This window comes from Cetorhinus maximus, unplaced genomic scaffold (genome assembly GCF_964194155.1).
Source record: "Cetorhinus maximus unplaced genomic scaffold, sCetMax3.hap1.1 HAP1_SCAFFOLD_344, whole genome shotgun sequence".
NCBI lineage: Eukaryota > Metazoa > Chordata > Chondrichthyes > Lamniformes > Cetorhinidae > Cetorhinus > Cetorhinus maximus.
Window position 1 is genome coordinate 264929 of NW_027596291.1, and position 22572 is coordinate 287500.

At 50.2% G+C, this 22572-nt stretch overlaps 2 protein-coding genes across 2 annotated transcripts in view; both read left to right on the plus strand.

Moving 5' to 3' along the window:
* The first annotated feature begins 345 nt into the window (after positions 1 to 345).
* LOC144673338 (SLAM family member 5-like) lies at positions 346 to 10106 on the plus strand. Its single transcript, XM_078535230.1, has 4 exons — positions 346 to 400; positions 1423 to 1743; positions 8340 to 8627; positions 9988 to 10106. Exons 1-4 carry the CDS (start codon positions 346 to 348, stop codon positions 10104 to 10106), a joined length of 783 nt encoding a protein of 260 aa, XP_078391356.1.
* Positions 10107 to 17926: 7820 nt separating this feature from the next.
* Positions 17927 to 22572, plus strand: part of LOC144673339 (CD48 antigen-like) — a 21620-nt gene continuing 16974 nt past the window's right edge. The window contains exon 1 of the mRNA XM_078535231.1: positions 17927 to 17975. Coding sequence (XP_078391357.1) covers positions 17927 to 17975 — 49 coding nt within the window. The remainder of the gene's footprint in view (positions 17976 to 22572) is intronic.

The window sequence follows — 22572 nt, forward strand, 5'->3', positions numbered from 1 at the left end:
AAATTGCTCAGTCAAGTTCTGGTTCCCTGTCTCACACAAGGTCTGTCCTCTGCTGCTCTCCAGTCCAATAGCCACACTGCCCACCCACACTGGCCTGAGGCTGAGAGCCCTCAATATCCCAGTGAAGCCTCCCCTAGCCCACCACCCAATCCTACCCCAGCCCAATCCTCTTCCTGGCTGTTAACAGCCCCTGTGATCAGGAGGGAGCTGAGGGAGGGTGTTCGCTGGGATTGTTGTGTCCGGACCTGTCTCTCTAGTTACACCATCACCACCAAAACCACAGTCCAACCCCCAAGATTAGGCCCAATCTCTCCGGCTGCCCCTGCTTCCTGTTACTGAGGGAAGATGGAGCTCGGGAAATGGTTAGTCTGCTGTTCCCTGGCACTCTCCGTATCGCTCAGTGAGTTTTATTCAGCACAAGTGTTTGTGGTTTTCTCCATCTCTCTCTCTCTCCCTTTCTCTGTTTCTCTCACTTTCTCTCTCTCTGTCTCCCTCTCTGTCTCTCTCTCTCTGTCTCTCCTCCCTCTCCCTCTGTCGCTCTCTCTGTCTCTCTCTCTGTCTCTCTTTCTCTCTGTCTCTCCTTCTGTCTGCCTCTCCCTCCCTCTCTCTCTCCCACTCTCTCTCCCTCTCTGCCTTTCCCTCTCTCTCTCTCTCCCTCTCCCTCAATCTCCCTCTGTCTCTCTCTCTCTCTCTCTCTCTCCCCTTTTACCTGCCTCTCTCTCTCTCTCTCTCTCTGTCTCTCTGTCTCTCTCTCTGTCTCTGTCACTCTCTCTCCCTCTCTCCCTCTCTCTCTCTCTCTCTCTCTGTCTCCCTCTCTCTCTCTCTCTCCCAGTTCTGGTTTGCTTCCTCATTTGGCTCCATGTGTGGGGAGATTTACCTGAATGTTTCCTTGGCTGAGGGGTCTTCAGTCCATGTGGGGAGACTGGGGAAGCCGGGATCGTTCTCCTTCCAGCAGAGAAGGTTCAGGGGGAGATTTAATGGAGGCGTTCGGGATCGGGAAGGGTTTGGAGAGAGTAAATAGGGAGAAACTGTTCCCAGTGGCAGGAGGGTCGGTGACCAGAGGGACACAGATTGAAGAGAATCGGGAAAAGGACCAGAGGGGGATGAGGATGAGGTGAAATGTTTGGACACAGCGAGTTGTTGGGATCTGGAATGAGCTGCCTGAAAGGGCGGAGGGAGCAGATTCAACAGGGACTTTCCAAAGGGGGAATTGGAGAAATAGTTGAAGGGGAGAAATTTGCAGGGAGATGGGGAAAGAGTGAGGGGGGAGTGGGATTAATTAGATCACTGTTAAAGAGCTAGCACAGACAGGATGGGCTGAATGGCCTCCTGGACTGGATGGTTCTATCAATTGACATCCTCCCTTCAGCCACTGAGCTGTCTTGTTGCTCACACACTGACTGTCTCCTCTTGTTCCATCAGTTCAGAGTCAGGCTGCCCGACTCCCCGTGAATGGATCCCTGGGTCAGTCAGTCTCCCTGTCCATGGGGATCCCACATGGATCGAAGATTGACCAGATTGAATGGAAGCGAAATTCACCCAGAATCAAAATAGCGAGATGGGTAAATGGGATCATTAAATATTTTGGTAATGAGGAGTTCAAGAAACGGATTAAACTCCATCCAGAGGATTTCAGTCTGCAAATCAGTGATTTACAGAGAGAGGACGCTGGGGTCTATGAGGCTTCTGTTACTCTATATTCAGGAGATGTATCTTCACGGACGGTACAACTGGACGTGTACGGTGAGCGAGATTCTATCTGACACCCCTGCCTTTTACCCGTTGCTGAAACTTATCACATTCCTGTTTGGGGAGAGATATTTCCCAATTTCTTCAATTGCTCCTGTCCTGGATTTACTGTTCAGGTAGAGGGGGTGTGGCTCTCTCAGGCTGGGGAAAATTCCCCAATGTTGGAATTTCCGAAATATTAGCGACGAGTTCATTCACCCCCACAAACCTCTTCCATCATTCAAAAACCTCCTGGCTGCTCTTTGCCCTTGTCTCCACATTCCCCCTGGATCCCACTCTCTCTAGATTCTCTCAGGGTCTGTAAATCTATCCATCTCCGTCTTGAATCTACTCAAAGACTGAGCATCCACTGCTCTCTGGGGTAGACAACTCCAAAGATTCACAGCCCTCGGAGTGAAGACATTTCCCCTCCTCTCAGTCCAAAATGGCCGACCCATCCCTATCCTGAGACTCGGGCCCTGTGTTCTAGGCTCTCCATCCAGAGGGGAACAGCCTCTCAGCAGCAGAATTCGAGACAACCACCGTCTGTAACCTCATGGCCCGGCATCTCCCCCAGCTTCGGGTCCTTATGGACAGCACGGAGAGGCTTAGAGGCTGATGGCTTTTCACACTAGTTCGATCTTCGACTGCCTTCCTTTACACACAGCCTTCTCTCCTTTAAACATATTTTCCCCTTTGAATGCAAATTCCCATTTTTTCGCTTTGTCTTCGGACTTTACCTCACTACTTATAAAAATTTATAGAACCAATTTTACCAGTAATCTTTGGGAAAAAGTACTATTTGTACATAAAAAGTACTTACATAAAAAGTAAAAGATACTTTTTAACTTCTGCTAGTTGAATCCCTCTGTTGAATTCAAGCCAGTCTAGTTTATTTAAAAATGCAAAGGTCCTTTTACACCTTAAATTCTAAACTTGCCCCATGTTTAACTACTTCACATGTCAAACCGAGCTTATCATCTAATACATCAAAGCACCCAGACCAGCTGCTTATAATTCAATTAATACATACACACAGACACACACACTCAGAAACACACACACATAGACACACACACACACAGACACACACATACATACACACACACGCACGCACACATAGACACACACACAGACACACACACACACAGACACACACAAACGCGCGCACACACAGACACACACACAGACAGACACAAACACAGACACAAACACCGACAGACACACACAAACGCGCGCAAACACAGACACACAGACAGACAGACACACACACACAAAGACACACACAAACGCACACACACACAGACAGACAGACAGAAAGACAGACACACAAATACACAGACAGACACACACAAACGCACACACATGAACACACACGCACACACAGACACACAGGTATTTCACAATACTTTTCAATAACATTGTGGTCATTACTATCTCTCCCTGACAGGAGGGTGCAGGAGGACATGCCAGGAGCAGCACCAGGCAAACATAAAAATGAGGTGCCAACCTGGTGAAGCTATAACACAGGACTACTTGTGTACCAAACAGCATAAGCAGCAAGTGATAGACAGAGCTAAGCAATCCCACAACCCACAGATCAGATCTAAGCTCTGCAGTCCTGCCATATCCAGTCGTGAATGGTGATGGACAATTAAACAACTCACTGGAGGAGGAGGCTCCACAAATATCCCCATCCTCAATGATGGAGGAGCCCAGCACATCAGTGTAAAAGATAAGGCTGAAGCATTTGCTACAATCTTCAGCCAGAAGTGCCGAGTGGATGATCCATCTCAGCCTCCTCCGGAGGTTCCCAGCATCACAGATTCCAGTCTTCAGTCAATTCGATTCACTCCACTTGATACTAAGAAACAGCTGAAGACACTGGACACTGCAAAGGCTCTGGGCCCTGACAATATTCCGGCAATAGCACTGAAGACTTGTGCTCCAGAACTTGCCGTACCCCTAGCCAAGCTGTTCCAGTACAGCTACAACACTGGCATCTACCCGGCTATGTGGGAAATTGCCCAGCTATGTCCTGTACACAAAAAGCAGGACAAGTCCAACCCGGCCAATTACCGTCCCATCAGTCTACTCTCCATCATCAGTAAAGTCATGGAAGGGGTCATCAACAGAGCTATCAAGCAGCACTTGTTTAGCAATAACCTGCTCACTGATGCCCAGTTTGGGTTCTGCCAGGGCCACTCAGCTCCTGACCTCATTACAGCCTTGGTTCAAACATAAAAATCTGAACTCCCGAGATGAGCTGAGAGTGACTGACCCTGGAAATCAATGCTGCATTTGACCGAGTGTGGCCCTGGGACATCACTGCAGGAGTTCCTCAGGGTTAGTGTCCTCGGCCCAACCATCTTCAGCTGCTTCATCAATGACCTTCCTTCCATCATCAGGTCAGAAGTGGGGATGTTCGCTGATAATTGCATAATGTTCAGCACCATTCGTGACTCCTCAGATACTGAAGCAGAACATGTCCAAATGCAGCAAGACCTGGATAATACCCAGACTTGGACTGACAAGTGGTAAGTAACATTCGTGCCACACAAGTGTCAGGCAATGACCATCTTCAACAAGAGAGAATCTAACCATCGCCCCTTGATGTTACCATCACTGAATCCCCCACTATTAACATTGATGAGAAACTGGGCAGCACCAGCCATATAAACACTGTGGCTGTAAACTTGCTCTGAGGTTGGGAATTCAGCAGCGAATAACTCACCTCCTGACTCCCCAAAGTCTGTCCACCAGCTACAAGACACATGTTTATTTTATTCATTCACAGGATGTGGGTTTCACTGGCTGGGTCAGCATTTATTGCCCATCTCTAATTGCCCCTTGAGAAGGTGGTGGTGAGCTGCATTCTTGAGCCACTGCAGTCCATGTGGTGTAGGTACACCCACAGTGCTGTTAGGGAGGGAGTTCCAGGATTTGGACCCAGCGACAGTGAAGGAACGGCCGATATATTTCCAAGTCAGGATGGTGAGTGACTTAGATGGGAACACCACTACCTGGAAGTTCCTCTCCATCTGCTGCCCTTGTTCTTCTAGATGGTAGTGGTCGTGGGTTTGGAAGGTGCTGTCGAAGGAGCCTTGGTGAATTCCTGCAGTGCATCTTGTAGATGGTACACACACTGCTGCTACTGTGCGTCGGTGGTGGAGGGAGTGAATGTTTGTGGATGGGGTGCCAATCGAGCGGCTGCTTTGTCCTGGTTGGTGTCGAGCTTCTTGAGTGTTGTGGGAGCTGCACTCATCCATGCAAGTGGGGAGTATCCCATCACACTCCTGACTTGTGCCTTGTAGATGGTGGACAGGCTTTGGGGAGTCAGGAGGTGAGTTACTCTCTGCAGGATTCCCAGCCTCTGACCTGCTCTTGTAGCCACAGTGTTTATATGGCTGGTCCAGTTCAGTTTCTGGTCATTGGTAACCCCCAGGATATTGATAGTGGGGGATTCAGTGATGGTAACGCCATTGAACATCAAAGGGTGATGGTTAGATTCTCTCTTGTTGGAGATGGTCATTGCCTGGCACTTGTGTGGCACGAATGTTACTTACCACTTGTCAGCCCTGAGCCTGGATATTGTCCAGGTCTTGCTGTGTTTGGACATGTTCTGCTTCAGTATCTGAGGAGTCGTGAATGGTGCTGAACATTGTGTAATTATCAGCGAACATCCCCACTTCTGACCTTATGATGGAAGGAAGGTCATTGATGAAATGATGTGAGGCAACCCACCTCCACCACCCTCCCAGGCAGCGCATTCCAGACCCTCACCACCCTCTGGGTAAAAACGTTTATCCTCACATCCGCCCCTAAACCTCCTGCGCTCACCTTGAATTTATGCCCCCTTGTGACTGACCCTTCAACTAAGGGGAACAGCTGCTCCCTATCCACCCTGTCCATGCCCCTCATAATCTTGTACACCTCGATCAGGTCGCCCCTCAGTATTCTCTGCTCCAACAAAAACAACCCAAGTCTATCCAACCTCTCTTCATCACTTAAATGTTTCATCCCAGGCAACATCCTGGTGAATCTCCTCTGCACCCCCTCCAGTGCAATCACATCCTTCCTATAATGTGGTGACCAGAACTGCACACAGTACTCCAGCTGTGGCCTCACCAAGGTTCTATACAACTCCAACATGACCTCCCTACTTCTGTAATCTATGCCTCGATTGATAAAGGCAAGTGTCCCATATGCCTTTTTCACCACCCCACTAACATGCCCCACCACCTTCAGAGATCTATGGACACACACGCCAAAGTCCCTTTGTTCCTCAGAACTTCCTAGTGTCATGCCGTTCATTGAATACTTCCTTGTCAAATTACTCCTTCCAAAGTGTATCACCTCACACTTTTCAGGGTTAAATTCCATCTGCCACTTATCTCCCCATTTGACCATCCCATCCATATCTTCCTATATGATTGAGGATGGGGACATTTGTGGAGCCTCCTCCTCCAGTGAATTGTTTAATTGTCCACCACCATTCACGAATGGATGTGGCAGGACAGCAGAGCGTAGAACAGATCTGGTGTTTGTGGGATCTTAGCTCTGTCTATCACTTGCTGCTTATGCTGTTTGTCACGCATGGAGGAGGCACTGATACATCAGCTGAGGGAGGGCGGTACATGGTCATCAGCAGGAGGTTTCCTTGCCCATGTTTGACCTGATGCCATGAGACTTCATGGGGTCCGGAGTCGATGTTGAGGACTCCCAGGACAACTCCCTCCTGACTGTATCCCACTGTGTCACCACCTCTGCTGGGTCTGTCATGCCGGTGGGACAGGACATACCCAGGGATGGTGATGGTGGTGTCTGGGACATTATCTGTAAGGTATGATTCTGTGAGGATGACTATGTCAGGCTGTTGCTTGACTAGTCTGTGAGACGCTCTCCCAATTTCAGCACAAGCCCCCAGATGTTAGTAAGGGGGACTTTGCAGGGTTGTCTGGGCTGAGTTTGCTGTTGTTGTTTCCGGTGTCTGGGTTGATGCCGGGTGTAGAGATTTGTTACAATTGAGTGGCTTGCTAGGCCTCTCTCCTAGATAGTGGGTCACCTGACCTGGGGGTTAAAGGTCAGATATCACATGTTGGAATCTGTCTGGACAGAATTCAGTTAGTGCAGATATGTGTTTACATGAGGAAAATGTGTTATCGATAAAGTTAGCTCAGCAACGATATCGACAGCCTGTGTGCATCATTGACGCAAAAAACAAGACAACCACCACCTTCTGAAGGGTAATTAGGGATGGGCAATAAATGCGGGTCTAGTCAGCATCACCCACATCCCATGATCGAACTAAACAAAAAGTCCTGGACTCACCTTCAAGTGGAATCACCCTCAGCATATCTACCCTGTCAAACACTCTGTACAGTGCTCCAAGTGTGGTCTAACCGAGGGATACGGAGACCAGAACTGTGCACAGTGCTCCGAGTGTGGTCTAACCGAGGGATACGGAGACCAGAACTGTGCACAGCGCTCCAAGTGTGGTCTAACCGAGGGATACGGAGACCAGAACTGTGCACAGTGCTCCAAGTGTGGTCTAACCGAGGGATACGGAGACCAGAACTGTGCACAGTGCTCCAAGTGTGGTCTAACCGAGGGATACGGAGACCAGAACTGTGCACAGTGCTCCAAGTGTGGTCTAACCGTGGGATACGGAGACCAGAACTGTGCACAGTGCTCCAAGTGTGGTCTAACCGAGGGATACGGAGACCAGAACTGTGCACAGTGCTCCAAGTGTGGTCTAACCGAATACTGATAAAGGTTGAGCACAATTTCTCTGATTATTAATTCTTTCCGTTCCACAAATAATCTCCGCTGCTGTGTTTGATGTGCTCATGGTCTTACTGACCTGCAGAGGTACATTTAGAGATGTCTCTGTCCCTATGTAAAGATCCCTTTACTTGTCTATCCCACCTCAATTACTGTTATTGAAATTCATTTCTTAATGAGGTGTCCATTCTTCCAGTCTGTTTCATTTCTCTGAATGATGGGGAATTGATACACGTTTCCCACAATCAGACTCTTATTCTGAAGCAGTGCAAAAGCTCCCACTTTAAACCTATTGCTAATCGTAATCCTGGACCCTCCACACAGTTGAACTGAACACAGAACAGATAGAGCGGGTACACTCCAGGCCATAAGGGACACAGGGACCACTGACCAGAGTCATCGATGACAGTCAACCAGAGAAAATTCCCAGGATACAATCCCAAAACAGGGTCATTCCCTGAGAGATGTTCTGTTGTTTCAATGGGATTCTGTGGGGTTTGTCTATTTCCCCAAAGACCACTGAGTTCTCACCTGCCCCTGACTTGCTGCATCCTCCCACAACAGGGAGTGACTGAGTGTTTGTGATTGGAGTGAAAGTGTGGGTCACACTCTGTGTGATGTACATCCACCCGTTCTATCCACACATGGGACCTGTTTGAACTCAGTGGATGAGGAAGCTGTTAAAATGCTGGATGGAGGAATGAGCTGGGATCAAAGTTGGTTTGTGAGGGTCTGAAGCGGGCGTGAGGGTACCGGATATTGAGGGGGTCACACAAGGGCCGACAATCCTTCCTCATGTGTCTTTTGTCTTTCGATCTGAATGTCAGAGCCTGTGACAGGAACAAACATCAGGATTGATCAGTACACGAGGAACTGCAACCTGACCCTGAGCTGCTCAGTGAACACAGGCGATGACATCAGCTTCAGATGGTGGAGGGGAGGTGAAGCATTGGGAAACGACAGCACCCATCATCTTTCCAAAACCGGAGAGGAGTTACAGCTTCATTTCACTGGGGAGCCCGAGGACAGTGTGTACAGGTGTGAGGCCAGGAACCCAGTCAGTGAGGGCACTGCACAGATCACACTGAGAGACGTCTGTAATGGAATTGATCCTGGTGAGTGTCACAGAGAGAGAAATAAACAACTGCATTCAGGCATTACACAGTCCAATGTTGTACCTGTCCTGGGAGTGTTTGATGGGGACAGTGTAGAGGGAGATTTACTCTGTATCTAACCCCGTGCTGTACCTGTCCTGGGAGTGTTTGATGGGGACAGTGTAGAGGGAGATTTACTCTGTATCTAATCCCGTGCTGTACCTGTCCTGGGAGTGTTTGATGGTGACAGTGTAGAGGGAGATTTACTCTGTATCTAACCCCATGCTGTACCTGTCCTGGGAGTGTTTGATGGGGACAGTGTAGAGGGAGATTTACTCTGTATCTAACCCCGTGCTGTACCTGTCCTGGGAGTGTTTGATGGTGACAGTGTAGAGGGAGATTTACTCTGTATCTAACCCCGTGCTGTACCTGTCCTGGGAGTGTTTGATGGGGACAGTGTAGAGGGAGCTTTACCCTGTATCTAACCCCATGCTGTACCTGTCCTGGGAGTGTTTGATGCAGACAGTGTAGAGGGAGATTTACTCTGTATCTAATCCCGTGCTGTAACTGTCCTGGGAGTGTTTGATGGGGACAGTGTAGAGGGAGATTTACTCTGTATCTAACCCCGTGCTGTACCTGTCCTGGGAGTATTTGATGGGGACAGTGTAGAGGGAGATTTACTCTGTATCTAACCCCGTGCTGTACCTGTCCTGGGAGTGTTTGATGGGTACAGTGTAGAGGGAGATTTACTCTGTATCTAACCCCGTGCTGTAACTGTCCTGGGAGTGTTTGATGGGGACAGTGTAGAGGGAGCTTTACTCTGTATCTAACCCTGTGCTGTACCTGTCCTGGGAGTGTTTGATGGGGACAGTGTAGAGGGAGATTTACTCGGTATCTAATCCCGTGCTGAACCTGTCCTGGGAGTGTTTGATGCGGACAGTGTAGGGGGAGATTTACTCTGTAACTAACCCTGTGCTGTACCTGTCCTGGGAGTGTTTGATGCGGACAGTGTAGAGGGAGCTTTACTCTGTATCTAACCCCGTGCTGTGCCTGTCCTGGGAGTGTTTGATGGGGACAGTGTCGAGGGAGCTTTAATCTGTATCTAACCCCGTGCTGTACCTGTCCTGGGAGTGTTTGATGGGGACAGTGTAGAGGGATCTTTACTCTGTATCTCACCCCGTGCTGTACCTGTCCTGGGAGTGTTTGATGGGGACAGTGTAGAGGGAGCTTAACTCTGTATCTAACCCTGTGATGTCCCTTTCTCTGCTGCTATTGGTGCTGAGACAGTGAGAATGATGTGATGGGCCACGAGTCGATGAACCAATTTGACTGAACTCTGAATTGCCTCTATTTAAACCTTATCATTTCCCTCTCCACCCAGGTTCACAATCCTGCAGCTCTCCCTGTCTTGTGAAGCTGACCATTTCTGTCATCGTTCTGACCAGTCTCCTCTCCGTCATTGTCATCGTCCATGTGATCAGTCGGACCAGCAAAGGTTGAGAATTAGCAGCTCATTCCTGAATTTTACTGAGTGTCACTGATCAATATTCATGGACAAAGCAATAGAGAGAGAGAGACTGAGACTGAGGGAGAGGGAGACTGAGAGAGAGAGGGAGAGGGAGACTGGCAGTGAGAGAGGGAGGGGGAGGAAGATGAAGGGAGAGGGAGATAGAGAAGTGGAAAGAGACAGAGAGAAAGGGAGAAAGTTTGTTTGGGAAATAGAGAAAGAGGTTGAGACGGACAATTACAGATTGACAGAGGCAGAGGGAGAGGCAGAGAGCAAGAAATATTGAGAGGGAGAGAGAAAGATAGAAAGAGAGAGAGGGATTGAGAGGGAAAGAGATAGAGAGAGTGACTAATTGTGAGAGAAAAACAGAGACAGATAGAAAGCACAAGACAGAAACAGAGACACAGTGAGACAGAGTGAGATGAAGAAATAGTGAGAGAGATAACGGTTGAGAGACAGGCTTGAGAGATAGATAGCAGAAAGGGTGAGAGTGCGGAGAGAAAGAGAGATTGAGATAATGAATGTGTGAAGGGGAGAAAGGGAGAGGGGGAGGTAATGATTGAGAGATGGTGTGTGAGAGGGAGGTTCCAGGTAGTTCAACTGAGAGACAGAGAGAGAGAGAGGGAGACAGAGAGAGAGAGAGAGAGAGAGAGGGAGACGTGACAGAGAGAGAGAGATAGAGAGAGAGGGAGACGTGACAGAGAGACAGAGATAGACAGAGAGGGAGACGTGACAGAGAGACAGAGATAGAGAGAGAGGGAGACGTGACAGAGAGACAGAGATAGAGAGGGAGGGAGACGTGACAGAGACAGAGATAGAGTGAGAGGGAGACGTGACAGAGAGACAGAGATAGAGAGGGAGGGAGACGTGATGGAGAGACAGAGATAGAGAGAGAGGCAGACGAGACAGAGAGACAGAGATAGACAGAGATGGAGACATAACAGAGAGACAGAGATAGAGAGAGAGGGAGATGTGACAGAGAGACAGAGATAGAGAGAGAGGGAGACGTGACAGAGACAGAGATAGAGAGAGAGGGAGACGTGACAGAGAGACAGTGATAGAGAGAGAGGGAGACATGACAGAGAGACAGAGATAGAGAGAGAGGGAGACGTGATGGAGACAGAGATAGAGAGAGAGGGAGACGTGACAGGGAGACCGAGAGAGAGAGAGGGAGACGTGACAGAGAGACAGAGATAGAGAGAGAGGGAGACATGACAGAGAGACAGAGATAGAGAGAGAGGGAGACGTGACAGAGACAGAGATAGAGAGAGAGGGAGACGTGACAGAGAGACAGAGATAGAGAGGGAGGGAGACGTGATGGAGAGACAGAGATAGAGAGAGATGGAGACGTGACAGAGAGACAGGGATAGAGAGAGAGGGATACGTGACAGAGAGACAGTGATAGAGAGAGAGGGAGACGTGACAGAGAGACAGTGATAGAAAGAGAGGGAGACGTGATGGAGACAGAGATAGAGAGAGAGGGAGATGTGACAGGGAGACCGAGAGAGAGAGAGGGAGACGTGACAGAGAGACAGAGATAGAGAGAGAGGGAGACATGACAGAGAGACAGAGATAGAGAGAGAGGGAGACGTGACAGGGAGACAGAGATAGAGAGAGAGGGAGACGTGACAGAGAGACAGAGATAGAGAGAGAGGGAGACGTGACAGAGAGACAGAGATAGAGAGAGAGGGAGACGTGACAGAGAGACAGAGATAGAGAGAGAGGGAGACGTGACAGAGAGACAGAGATAGAGAGAGAGGGAGACGTGACAGAGAGACAGAGATAGAGAGAGAGGGAGACGTGACAGAGAGACAGAGATAGAGAGAGTGGGAGATGTGACAGAGAGAGATGGAGATCAGGGGTCCAGCTCTGTCTCAGGACTGGGTTCACTGACCTCCCTCCTTCTCTCTTCCCTCAGGCACGGGGTTGGGGGGTAAAGGGACACGGGGACAAATTCCAGAAGGTAGGCGATTCCTTCACTTATCCCCCTCCCCACTTCCCTCTCACACCCCCTCCTCTTCCCCATCTCATCCCACCCCCTCTCCAGTTCCCACCTGCATCCACCCTTCAGTCCCCATCTCCCTCCCACCTTCCCTTCCAGTATTCCCCCCTTCCTCCCCTCCCATCTCCACCACTCCCCTCTCTTCTCCCCATTCCCTCCTCCCCCTCCCCTTCCCTTCTTCTCATCTCCTTCCCCTCACCTCACCCTCACCTCTGCTCTCCCTTCCCTCAACTCTTCCCTCCTCTGCCCTCCCCTTCTCTCCCTATCTCTGTTCCCTCTTCTCCCCTTTCCATTTCACTCATTCCTTCTTAATCCCTCTCCTCACCTCCCCTCTCTTTCCTCCCCTCTCCACTCCTCTCCCTCCTCTCTCCCCCCCTCAATTTCTCCTCGCCCTCCCTCCGGACACTCCCTCAGCGTCACACACCCAGAAGCGAGGGTCTGGATCTCCTGATCCCAATGGTTGTGTCTCCTGTCTCCCTCACAGAGTTGCGAGGAGGTCACTCCAGCCCTGCCGGAGGAGGGACACTGGGACCTGTCTATGAGTTGGATGTATGAGGATTCGAGGAAACGGGGAGAGGAGGAGAGTGAGGAGAAGAGGGAGGGACTGGGAGATGAGAAAGAGGAGAAGAATTTTCCAACAGCCTTGGGAACAACCTCAAAGAGTCACAGCCGCCCATGGGCTATTTCCAGAGAGACGCCCACCATCATTACATCAGGAAAATCACAGCTCACCCAAACCTGCACAGCAAGATCCCAGCAGCAGCCAACGAGGGGGGCGTTCGCTGACAGTCTGTCCCAGTGACAAGATGGAGAGTGGAAGGAATATGGAGCAGAAAGTGGGATCGAGTATTCCGAGTGGGAATGGCCCATGTTCAGGATGAGAGGTCCCGGGATTTCTTGCAGGGATTCTCACCGGAATCTCCTCACAGCCTGAATTTCACGGCTCGGAGTGACGTGGGGTTTAAGAGGGGTCTGTGCCCACCTGGGCCTTTCAGTCAAATACAGGGGCTTCCCCAGTTTTTGAAGTGATTCGGATGCTGAAACTCCAACCCGTGGTCACTGTTACTTCCAGGGTTAAACATTCTCGCTCTCTCTCAGCTGGTGTCACATCTTCCACCTTCTAGAAACTTCAGCTCATCCAAAACTCTGCTGTCCCTGTGTCCCCAACTCACACTGAGTCCCATTCACACATCACCCCCTGTGCTCCCTGATCTACATTGGCTCCTGATCCTATTTTACAGGTCACTCATCCTCCTGGGCAAATCCCCACCATGACCCTCATCCCCATCGCTGTAACCTCCTCCAGCACCTACAACCCTCCCTATCTCTGTAACCTCCTCCAGCCCCAACATCCCTCACTATTTCTGTAACCTCCTCAATTCCCTACAACCCTCCCTATCTCTGTAATCTCCACCAGCCCCTATGACCCTCCGAGATCTCTGCGCTCCTCCAATTCCGGCCTCTTGAGCATCCCCTGATTCCCATCGCTCCACCATTGGCGGCCGTGCCTTCAGCTCCCTGAGGTCCTGAGTTCTGGAATTCCCTCAATCACCCTCCTAACCTCTCGCTCTCTCTCTCTCTCTCCTCATTGAAGATGCTCCTTAAAATCTATTCCTTTGACCCAGGCTTCTAATCACCTGTCCCTTGACTGACCTTCTGTAGTTTGGTGTGAAGTGTTGTTTGATAATTCTGCTGTAAATCATCTTTACTACATTAACCGTGTTGTATCGTTGCTTCCTCTGTATGAGACAGGGACTGGATGGAGATGCTTTTCTGATCAGGATCTTCCATATTTCCTCCAGCGTGTTCTGGGTTCACACCAATCTCTATATCCCTTTTTCACTCTGTCTCTCTCTCGCATTGACTCGGTCTCTCTCTCTCTTCCGGTCTCTCTCTCCCTCAAATTGTCTCTCTCTCTCTCTGTCTTTGTTTCTCACTCTCTCTCTGTCTATCTCTTTCTGTCTCTCTCTCTCTCTGTCTCTCTCTCTCTCTCTCAGTCACTCACTCTCTGTTTCTCTCTCCCATTGACCCTTTCTCTCTTTGACTCTCTCCCTCTCTGTATCTTTAAACTCTCTCTGTTAAGCCCCTGATCCACTCTATTAAGATCACTCTGTAATCTCCATTTGACAATTAGGACACAGACTCTGAGATTCAGGGCTGCATTGTTGCTTTCTAAAGTCTCGTCACTCTCCCTACATGGGGCCTGGGGCCTGAGATTTAACCCTCAGATCTTGTACCTCACTAGAAAAATATACCCCACCAGCTGCCTCTGGGATCTCTCTGTCCCTGAACAGTGGAGGTGTGACACCATCCCTGCTTCAGAGGGAGATCTCAGCTCCTGCCAGTCACACTCCACATCTGATGCCTCAAAGGTGTGCGAATTCTGTTCAGCTCAGTTAAGGAAAACCACTCATTTCCCCCTGGTTATCTGACCGGTTCACGTGAATCAATCTACCTCCCCTGTCCTGACACCCCATTACCATTGGGTACCGGATTCTCCAGCACTCGCCAATCAGTGGGTTGCAATTAGATCTCTGATTTCTTCTCAGTTTCCCACTGAGTCAAAGTGAATTCTGGAGAGCTGTGGCATACCTTTGACTTATTCCCAGGAGAAGTGAATTAATCGTCAGCATTTTGTGAGATATCTTAGTGGGAAGTAAAATACTGGATTCACCGAATGCGCGGTTATAAAAGGCATCGTGTTATGTTTGCTGCACTTGCTTTCTTTAAGTTCTTTTTAACACAATAAAGCTTGTTTGGTTTTAAAAAGTGAAACCATGTGGTGCAGTTTCTTTCCGTTCATCACTGGGTGTTTAGATTTCTCTTTAAACACTGTCAGTCCTTGCTGGGATTGTAGCAATGTGCAATGTTTAACAGATATTACGGACAGATCTCCCGTGGAATTGCTCATGGTTACTGTGCTGTTGTGTATTCGACAAGATTAGGAACCTTACACTATGCAAGTTGCTATGGGTATTACTGACAGATATCCCGTGGCATTGCTCCTGGTTGATGTGAAAAGGAGATGTTCAGGAGATACTTTACTGATACTGAATTAAACATTTATCTGCCCAATATCGCAGCTTATGATAGCGAAATCCACGATTACAACTGAGAATCCAATACTCTGTTTGTTATATAATGAAATGGTCTGTCTTGTTCCCCGGTGATTCTCTAATCTCCCATTGGAAGTTGCTGAAGGCTCTGGCTTGGAATCTGTGAGGAGTTGGATATTTTTAGAGAGATCGATGAGAGAACAGTGCACAATTTAACAAATTGTATTTTAAATATTTCTTGTGCTAATTGCTGTAGGAATAAATAAGGATTCAATTTGCTTTTGTTAGGGTTATTCCCATCCTTCAAATAACAGAGAAGTGACAGTGATATGTTTGGTATTAACCACATTTGTTAATATTTTAATAAAATGACATAAAATCATAATAGTAAAAAACAATCAGCTTGAAAATACATCCAAAGCAGTTTGTGTAGTCATCGTGTATAAACAATTCTCCGGGGGATCAGGAGTGATTGTCTCTGTCGGGTGTTAATGAGGGGAAGTTGATCCTTACTTGGTTATCCAGTTGGACAGTGTGTGAGAAACAAGCTCACATTGTCCTGTCCATACAGAGTTGGGTGTTCCTGTCCATCAGATAGCTGGACATACACAGCTATTGGGGTCTATCCCGATCATTGTCCTATTCCATTGTCTGAACTTTCATCCCGCTCCAATATTACCTCAATTTCACCTTCATTAAAAGGAGAGGCTTTCCCAGCAAACGCTTTCAACCTACGCTCATCCAATCCTGTGGGTTCACCTGATATTTTTACTCATTCATGAGATTTGGGCATCGCTGGCTAGGCCTGAATTTATTCCCATCCCTAATTGCCCCTTGAGAAGGTGGTGGTGAGCTGCCTTCTTGAACCGCTGCAGTCCATGTGGTATAGGTACACCCACAGTGCTGTTAGGGAGGGAGTTCCAGGATTTGGACCCAGCGACAGTGAAGGAACGGCCGATATATTTCCAAGTCAGGATGGTGAGTGACTTGGAGGGGAACTTCCAGGTGGTGGTGTTCCCATCTATCTGCTGCCCTTGTCCTTCTAGATGGTAGTGGTCGTGGGTTTGGAAGGTGCTGTCGAAGGAGCCTTGGTGAATTCTTGCTGTGCATCTTGTAGATGGTACACACACTGCTGCTACTGTGCATCGATGGGGATGGAAATCATTGTTGAAGGTGTTGGGTGGGGTGTCAATCAAACAATTTGCTTTGTCCTGGAAGGTGTTGAGCTTCTTCAGTACTGTTGGCCTGCACTGATCCAGGCAAGTGGGAAATATACCATCACACTCCTGACTGGTGCCTTGTAGATGGTGGACAGGCATTGGGGGGTCAGGAGGTGAGTTACTCTACGCAGGATTCCCAGCCTCTGACCTGCTCTTGTAGCCTCAGTATTTATATGGCTGGTCCAGTTCTGTTTCTGGTCAATGGTAACCCCCAGGATGTTGATAGTGGGGGATTCAGTGATGGTAATGCTATTGAATATCAAGGGGCGATGGTTGGATTCTCTCACTGGAGATGGTCATTGCCTGATACTTGTGTGGCACGAATGTTACTTGCCACTTGTCAGCCCAAGCCTGGATATTGTCCAGGTCTTGCTGCATTTGGACATATTCTGCTTCAGTATCTGAGGAGTCGCGAATGGTGCTAAACATTGTGCAATCATCAGTGAACATCCCCACTTCTGACCTTATGATGGGAGGAAGGTCATTGATGAAGCAGCTGAAGATGGTTGGGCCGAGGACACTACCCTGAGGAACTCCTGCAGTGATGTTCTGGAGCTGAGATGAGTCTCCCACAACAACCACAACCATTTCCTTAGCATCAGGTATGCCTACAACCAATGGAGAGTTTTCCCCCTGATTCCCATTGACCTCAGTTTAGGTCAGGCTCTTTGATGACACATTCAGCCCATCGTTTCTGCCCCCGCCAGAAAGGGAGAACAGAAACTAGCCACTCATCTTAATCCTACTTTCCCAGTGCTTGACCTGTGGTCTTGCTGGGTACAGCGCTTCAGACGCACATTCAGGTACCTTTTAAACGAGCGTCTCTGCCTCCGCCATCAATCTGGTCAGCGAATTCCAGACACCCAACGCCCTCTGGGTGAAATAGATTTTCCTCATGTCCCCTCTAACCATTTTACCCATCACCTTCAATCTGTGTTCCTGGTCAGTGACCTCTCCACTAGGGGAAACGGGTCTTTCCTCTCCAACCTATCTAGACCCCTCATCATTTTATACACCACAATTAGGTCACCCCTTAGCCTCCTCTGTCCTGAGGGAAACAACACCAGTCTGTCCAATCTCTCCCCTTGGCTGCAATTTTCCAGCCCTGACAACATTCCTGTAAATCTCCTCTGTCCTCTCACCAGGGCTATTATGTCCTTCCTGTAATGTGGTGACCACAACTCTCCACAAAATTCCAGCTGTGGCCTAACCAGTGTTTCAGACAGTCCCAGCATTACCTCCCCACTTTTGTATTGGTCCAATAAAGGAAGGAATTCCATTTGCTTTCTTCACCACCTCATCCACCTGTCCTGCCACATTCAGGGAGCCGGGGACATGCACTCCAAGGTCACTCCCTTCTTTAACCCCTCTCAATAACTTCCCGTTTTTTGAGTATTCCCTCGCTTTGCTTGCCCTCCCCGAATGCATCACCTCACACTTTTCCCGATTGAATTCCATTTGCCACTTCTCCGCCCAGTCAACCGAACCATTGATATCATTCTGCAGGAGACAACTTCCTCTTCACTGTCAACGACATGGCCAATGTTTGTGTCACCTGCAAACTACTGAATCATTCTTCCCACGGTTAAGTCTAAATCATTAATATATACAACCAACAACAAGGGCCCCAACACTGAGCCCTGTGGAACACCACTGGAAACCCTTCTCCATTCCCAAAAACATCCATCGACCATGACCCTTTGTTTCCTGTCACTGAGCCAATCTTGGATCCAACCTGCACCTTCCCCTTTATCCCATGGGATCTCACTTTCCTGACCAGTCTGCCATGTGGGAATGTGTCAAATAAATACCTTCCCGAAATCCATGTAGACAACATTCACTGCACCACCCTCGTCAACCCTCCTTGTTACTTCCTCACAAAATCCTATTCAGTTCATAGGACACAATCTCGCCCTAATAAAACCTCGCTGACTATCCCTGACCAGCCTGGGCCATTCTAAGTGACAGCTTATCCGGTCTCTCGGGATTCTTTCCAATAATTTGCCCACCACTGGAGTCAGACTGACCAGCCTATAATTTCCTGGCCTGTCCTTCTCACCCTTTTGAAATAGAGGTACAATGTTCGGAGGCCTCCAATCCCCTGTGGCCTCGCCTGTATCGAGTGATGATTGGAAAATGATCCTCAGAGCATCCTCCCTATTTCTCCCTGGCTTCCTTCAACAGCCTGGGATACAATCCATCCGGCCCTGGTGGTTTATCCACCTTCAAGGATGCCAGTCTCTCCAGTACTCCCTCTCTCACCGAGCTTATTGTGTCTCAGATTTCACTCTCCTCCTCCTTAACTCGAATGGCTGCATCACCCCTCTCTTTAGTGACGACAGCGACAAAGTACACTCTGGAAACCCTGTCCACACCTTCAGCGTCAACCGACAAGTGATCATGTAGATCTCTGCTCTGCCTACCTTTCCCACCCTTATTTTCCTGCTCTTACAGGGAAAACATCTTCCAATTTTCTTTGATTTTACCTGCCAATATTTTTTTCATTTTGCTTTCCTAATTTCCATTTGTCTTCACCCTGTACCTTCTACACTCCTCTCAGCTGTCGACAGTATTCAGTCTCTCCTGACTCTCAGAAGCTTTCTTTTCCTGTTTTATCTTGGCCTGGATGCTTCTGGATAACCCGGGGGCTCTGGGTTTGGCAGCCTCACCCTTTTCTTCATGGGCACATGTCTACACTTTGCCTGTACAATCTCGCCTTTGAATGCCCCCCACTGATTTGACACAGTTTATCCCTCTGATAATTTTATCCAGTCCACTCTCACCAACTCCTCTCTCAGCTTTGTAAAATTTACCTTCCCTTCATTTTCAGCTTTTACTCCTGTTCTATCTTTGTCCTTTTCTATAAAGAGCCTCAATCTAACTATATAATGGTCACTATTTCCCAAATGCTCCCCACTGCTCCTTCATCCACTTTCCCAGCTTCACTTCCTAAGACCAAGTCTAGAATTGCGCCCCCTCTCATCAGGTTTGTTATGTGCTGCCTAAAAAATCTCTCTGGGATGCAGCTCAAGAATTTCGCCCCCTCTGTGCCCTTCACATTGTTTGTAGCCCAATTGATATGAGGGTAGTTGAAGTCCCTGCTGATCACAGCCCTATCGTTTTTACACTCAGAAATCTGCCCACATATTTGCCCTCCTAACTGGCTCTCACTATTTGGGGGTCTATAGTGTACACCGAGCAGTGTGGCTGCCCCTGTTTTATTTCTGTACTCACCCCATCTGGCCAGGTGTGATGCTTCATTTAGTATCTTCTCCCTCCTCACATCTCTCAATGATTCTTAAGCAATGATGTTAACCCCCATCTTTTCATATCCCTCTCCCTACCCTGTCTGAAAACTCCATATCCAGGGATGTTCAGATAACATTCCTGCCTCTCCTTAACTCAACTTTCTGTTATAGTGATGATATCCTGAGGCCGTGTGTGTATCTGACCCCTCAGCTCATGGGCTCTATTTATTATACTCCTTGCATTGACATATAACCCTTTTAACACGGCCCAATCCCTGTGTCTACACTTTTTAACCTGTGCTGCTTCTGTCCATCAGAATCACTCCCTAATTCACCATCTCCCATTCCCGGCTCCGAATATCCCCTCAGGATCCCCTCCCCCCGACAACCCAGATTAAACCCCAACCCCCATCCCCCCTCCCCCAAACCCCTCAGGATCCCCCCACCCTGATAACCCAGATTAAACCCCAACACCCATCCCGCCTCCCCCAAACCCCTCAGGATCCCCTCCCCCTGACAACCCAGATTAAACCCCAACCCCCATCCCGCCTCCCCCAAACCCCTCAGGATCCCCCCACCCTGATAACCCAGATTAAACCCCAACACCCATCCCCCCTCCCCCGAACCCCTCAGGATCCCCTCCCCCTGACAACCCAGATTAAACCCCAACCCCCATCCCCCCCTCCCCCAAACCCCTCAGGATCCCCTCCCCCTGAGAACCCAGATTAAACCCCAACCCCCATCCCGCCTCCCCCAAACCCCTCAGGATCCCCTCCCCCTGACAACCCAGATTAAACACCCCCCCTCCCCTGGCCTCACTCCCTCTCACTCCGGCCTCACTCCCTCTCCCTCTGGCCTCACTCCCTCTCCCTCTGGCCTCATTCCCTCTCCATCCGGCCTCACTCCCTCTCCCTCTGGCCTCACTCCCTCTGGCCTCACTTACTCTCCCTCCGGCCTCACTCCATCTCCCTCTGGACTTACTCCCTCTCCCTCCGGCCTCACTCCCTCTACCTCCGGCCTCACCCCCTCTCCCTCTGCCCTCACTCCCTCTCCCTCCCGCCTCACTCCCTCTACCTCCGTCCTCACTCCCTCTCCCTCTGGCCTCACTCCCTCTACCTCTGGCCTCACTCCCTCTCCCTCTGGCCTCACTCCCTGTGTCTCAGGTCCAGACCCCGTCATCCTCAGGCACAACCGGCCCTCCCTGGCTGGAGACGAGGGGTCCCTCCCAACGCTCCCTCCCCCACCCACCCTATCGGGATCCTCCAATCAGGAAATCCCTCCTCCACACAGGTGACCGAGGCCCCCGGCCCTCACACGGGCTGTTCAAACAGACACGTGTCCCGAAACGTAGCCAGAGGTCACCGCTCGAGACAGGAGGGCACAAGTTGAACTCTGACCCCTCAGTCCTGACCCCAAGCTCTGACCCTTGGCCACATACACTGGCAGCCAGTCCTGACCCCTGACTGCACAGGCTGACCCCAAACACTGACCCCTGTACACACGCTGACCCCAAACTCTGACCCCTGTACACACGCCCTGACCCCAAACACTGACCCCTGTACACATGCCCTGACCCCAAACACTGACCCCTGTATACCCGTCCTGACCCCAAACTCTGACCCCTGTTACCACGCCCTGACCCCAAACCCTGACCCCTGTACACACGCCCTGACCCCAAACACTGACCCCTGTACACACGCCCTGACCCCAAACACTGACCACTGTACACACGCTGACCCCAAACACTGACCCCTGTACACATGCCCTGACCCCAAACACTGACACCTGTACACACTCCCTGACCCCAAACCCTGACCCCTGTACACACGCTGACCCCAAACACTGACCCCTGTACACACGCTGACCCCAAACACTGACCCCTGTTCAGAAGCTGACCCCAAACACTGACCCCTGTACACACGCTGACCCCAAACACTGACCCCTGTACACACGCCCTGACCCCAAACACTGACCCCTGTTCAGAAGCTGACCCCAAACACTGACCCCTGTACACACGCTGACCCCAAACACTGACCCCTGTACACACGCCCTGACCCCAAACACTGACCCCTGTACACACGCCCTGACCCCAACTCTGACCCCTGTACACACGCCCTGACCCCAAACACTGACCCCTGTACACCTGCCCTGACCCCAAACCCTGACCCCTGTACACACGCCCTGACCCCAAACAATGACCCCTGTACACACGCTGACCCCAAACACTGACCCCTGTACACATGCCCTGACCCCCAGCTGAATTCAGGCCATGCTCCCAGACTGTGTCCCTGACCCCGACTCCCCCAAACACTGACCAATGCCTTGAGTGCCAACCTTTGACCCTTATCTCTCACCCCGACGCAGGAGCGACTTAGGGTGGAAACTCTCTTTCCAGTCTCCCCAACCCCGTCTCCTGTCTGCCCACACCCACCGTCTACTGTCTGCTTACACCCACCCCCCCGTCTCCTGTCTGTTCACACCCACCCCCCGTCTCCTGTCTGCTCACACCCAACCCCCCGTCTCCTGTCTGCTCACACCCACCCCCCCGTCTACTGTCTGATCCCACCCTCCACCCCCGTCACCTGTCTGCTCACACCCCCCCTTCTCCTGTCTGCTCACACCCCCCGTCTCCTGTCTGCTCACACCCCCCCGTCTCCTGTCTGCTCACACCCCCCGTCTCCTGTCTGCTCACACCCCCCCGTCTCCTGTCTGCTCACACCCCCCGTCTCCCGTCTGCTCCCACCCACCCCCCGTCTCCTGTCTGCTCACACCCCCTCCCCCCCGTCTCCTGTCTGCTCACACCCCCTCCCCCCCACAGGACTGTGTGAGGCTCGGTCTAGTCTCTGGTCTGGAGTCCCAGCGTTTGGGGGGATTGAGAGGGAGAAGGTACCGGAATGAACCACACTGGGCTCTTTACAGGGAAGGAACTCAAT

Coding starts and splice junctions, on each gene's coding strand:
- LOC144673338 (XM_078535230.1), top strand. CDS start 346: ATGGAGCTCGGGAAATGGTTAGTCTGCTGTTCCCTGGCACTCTCCGTA. Junction 401..1,422: donor GGCACTCTCCGTATCGCTCA/GTGAGTTTTATT, acceptor TTGTTCCATCAG/TTCAGAGTCAGGCTGCCCGA. Junction 1,744..8,339: donor GGTACAACTGGACGTGTACG/GTGAGCGAGATT, acceptor TCTGAATGTCAG/AGCCTGTGACAGGAACAAAC.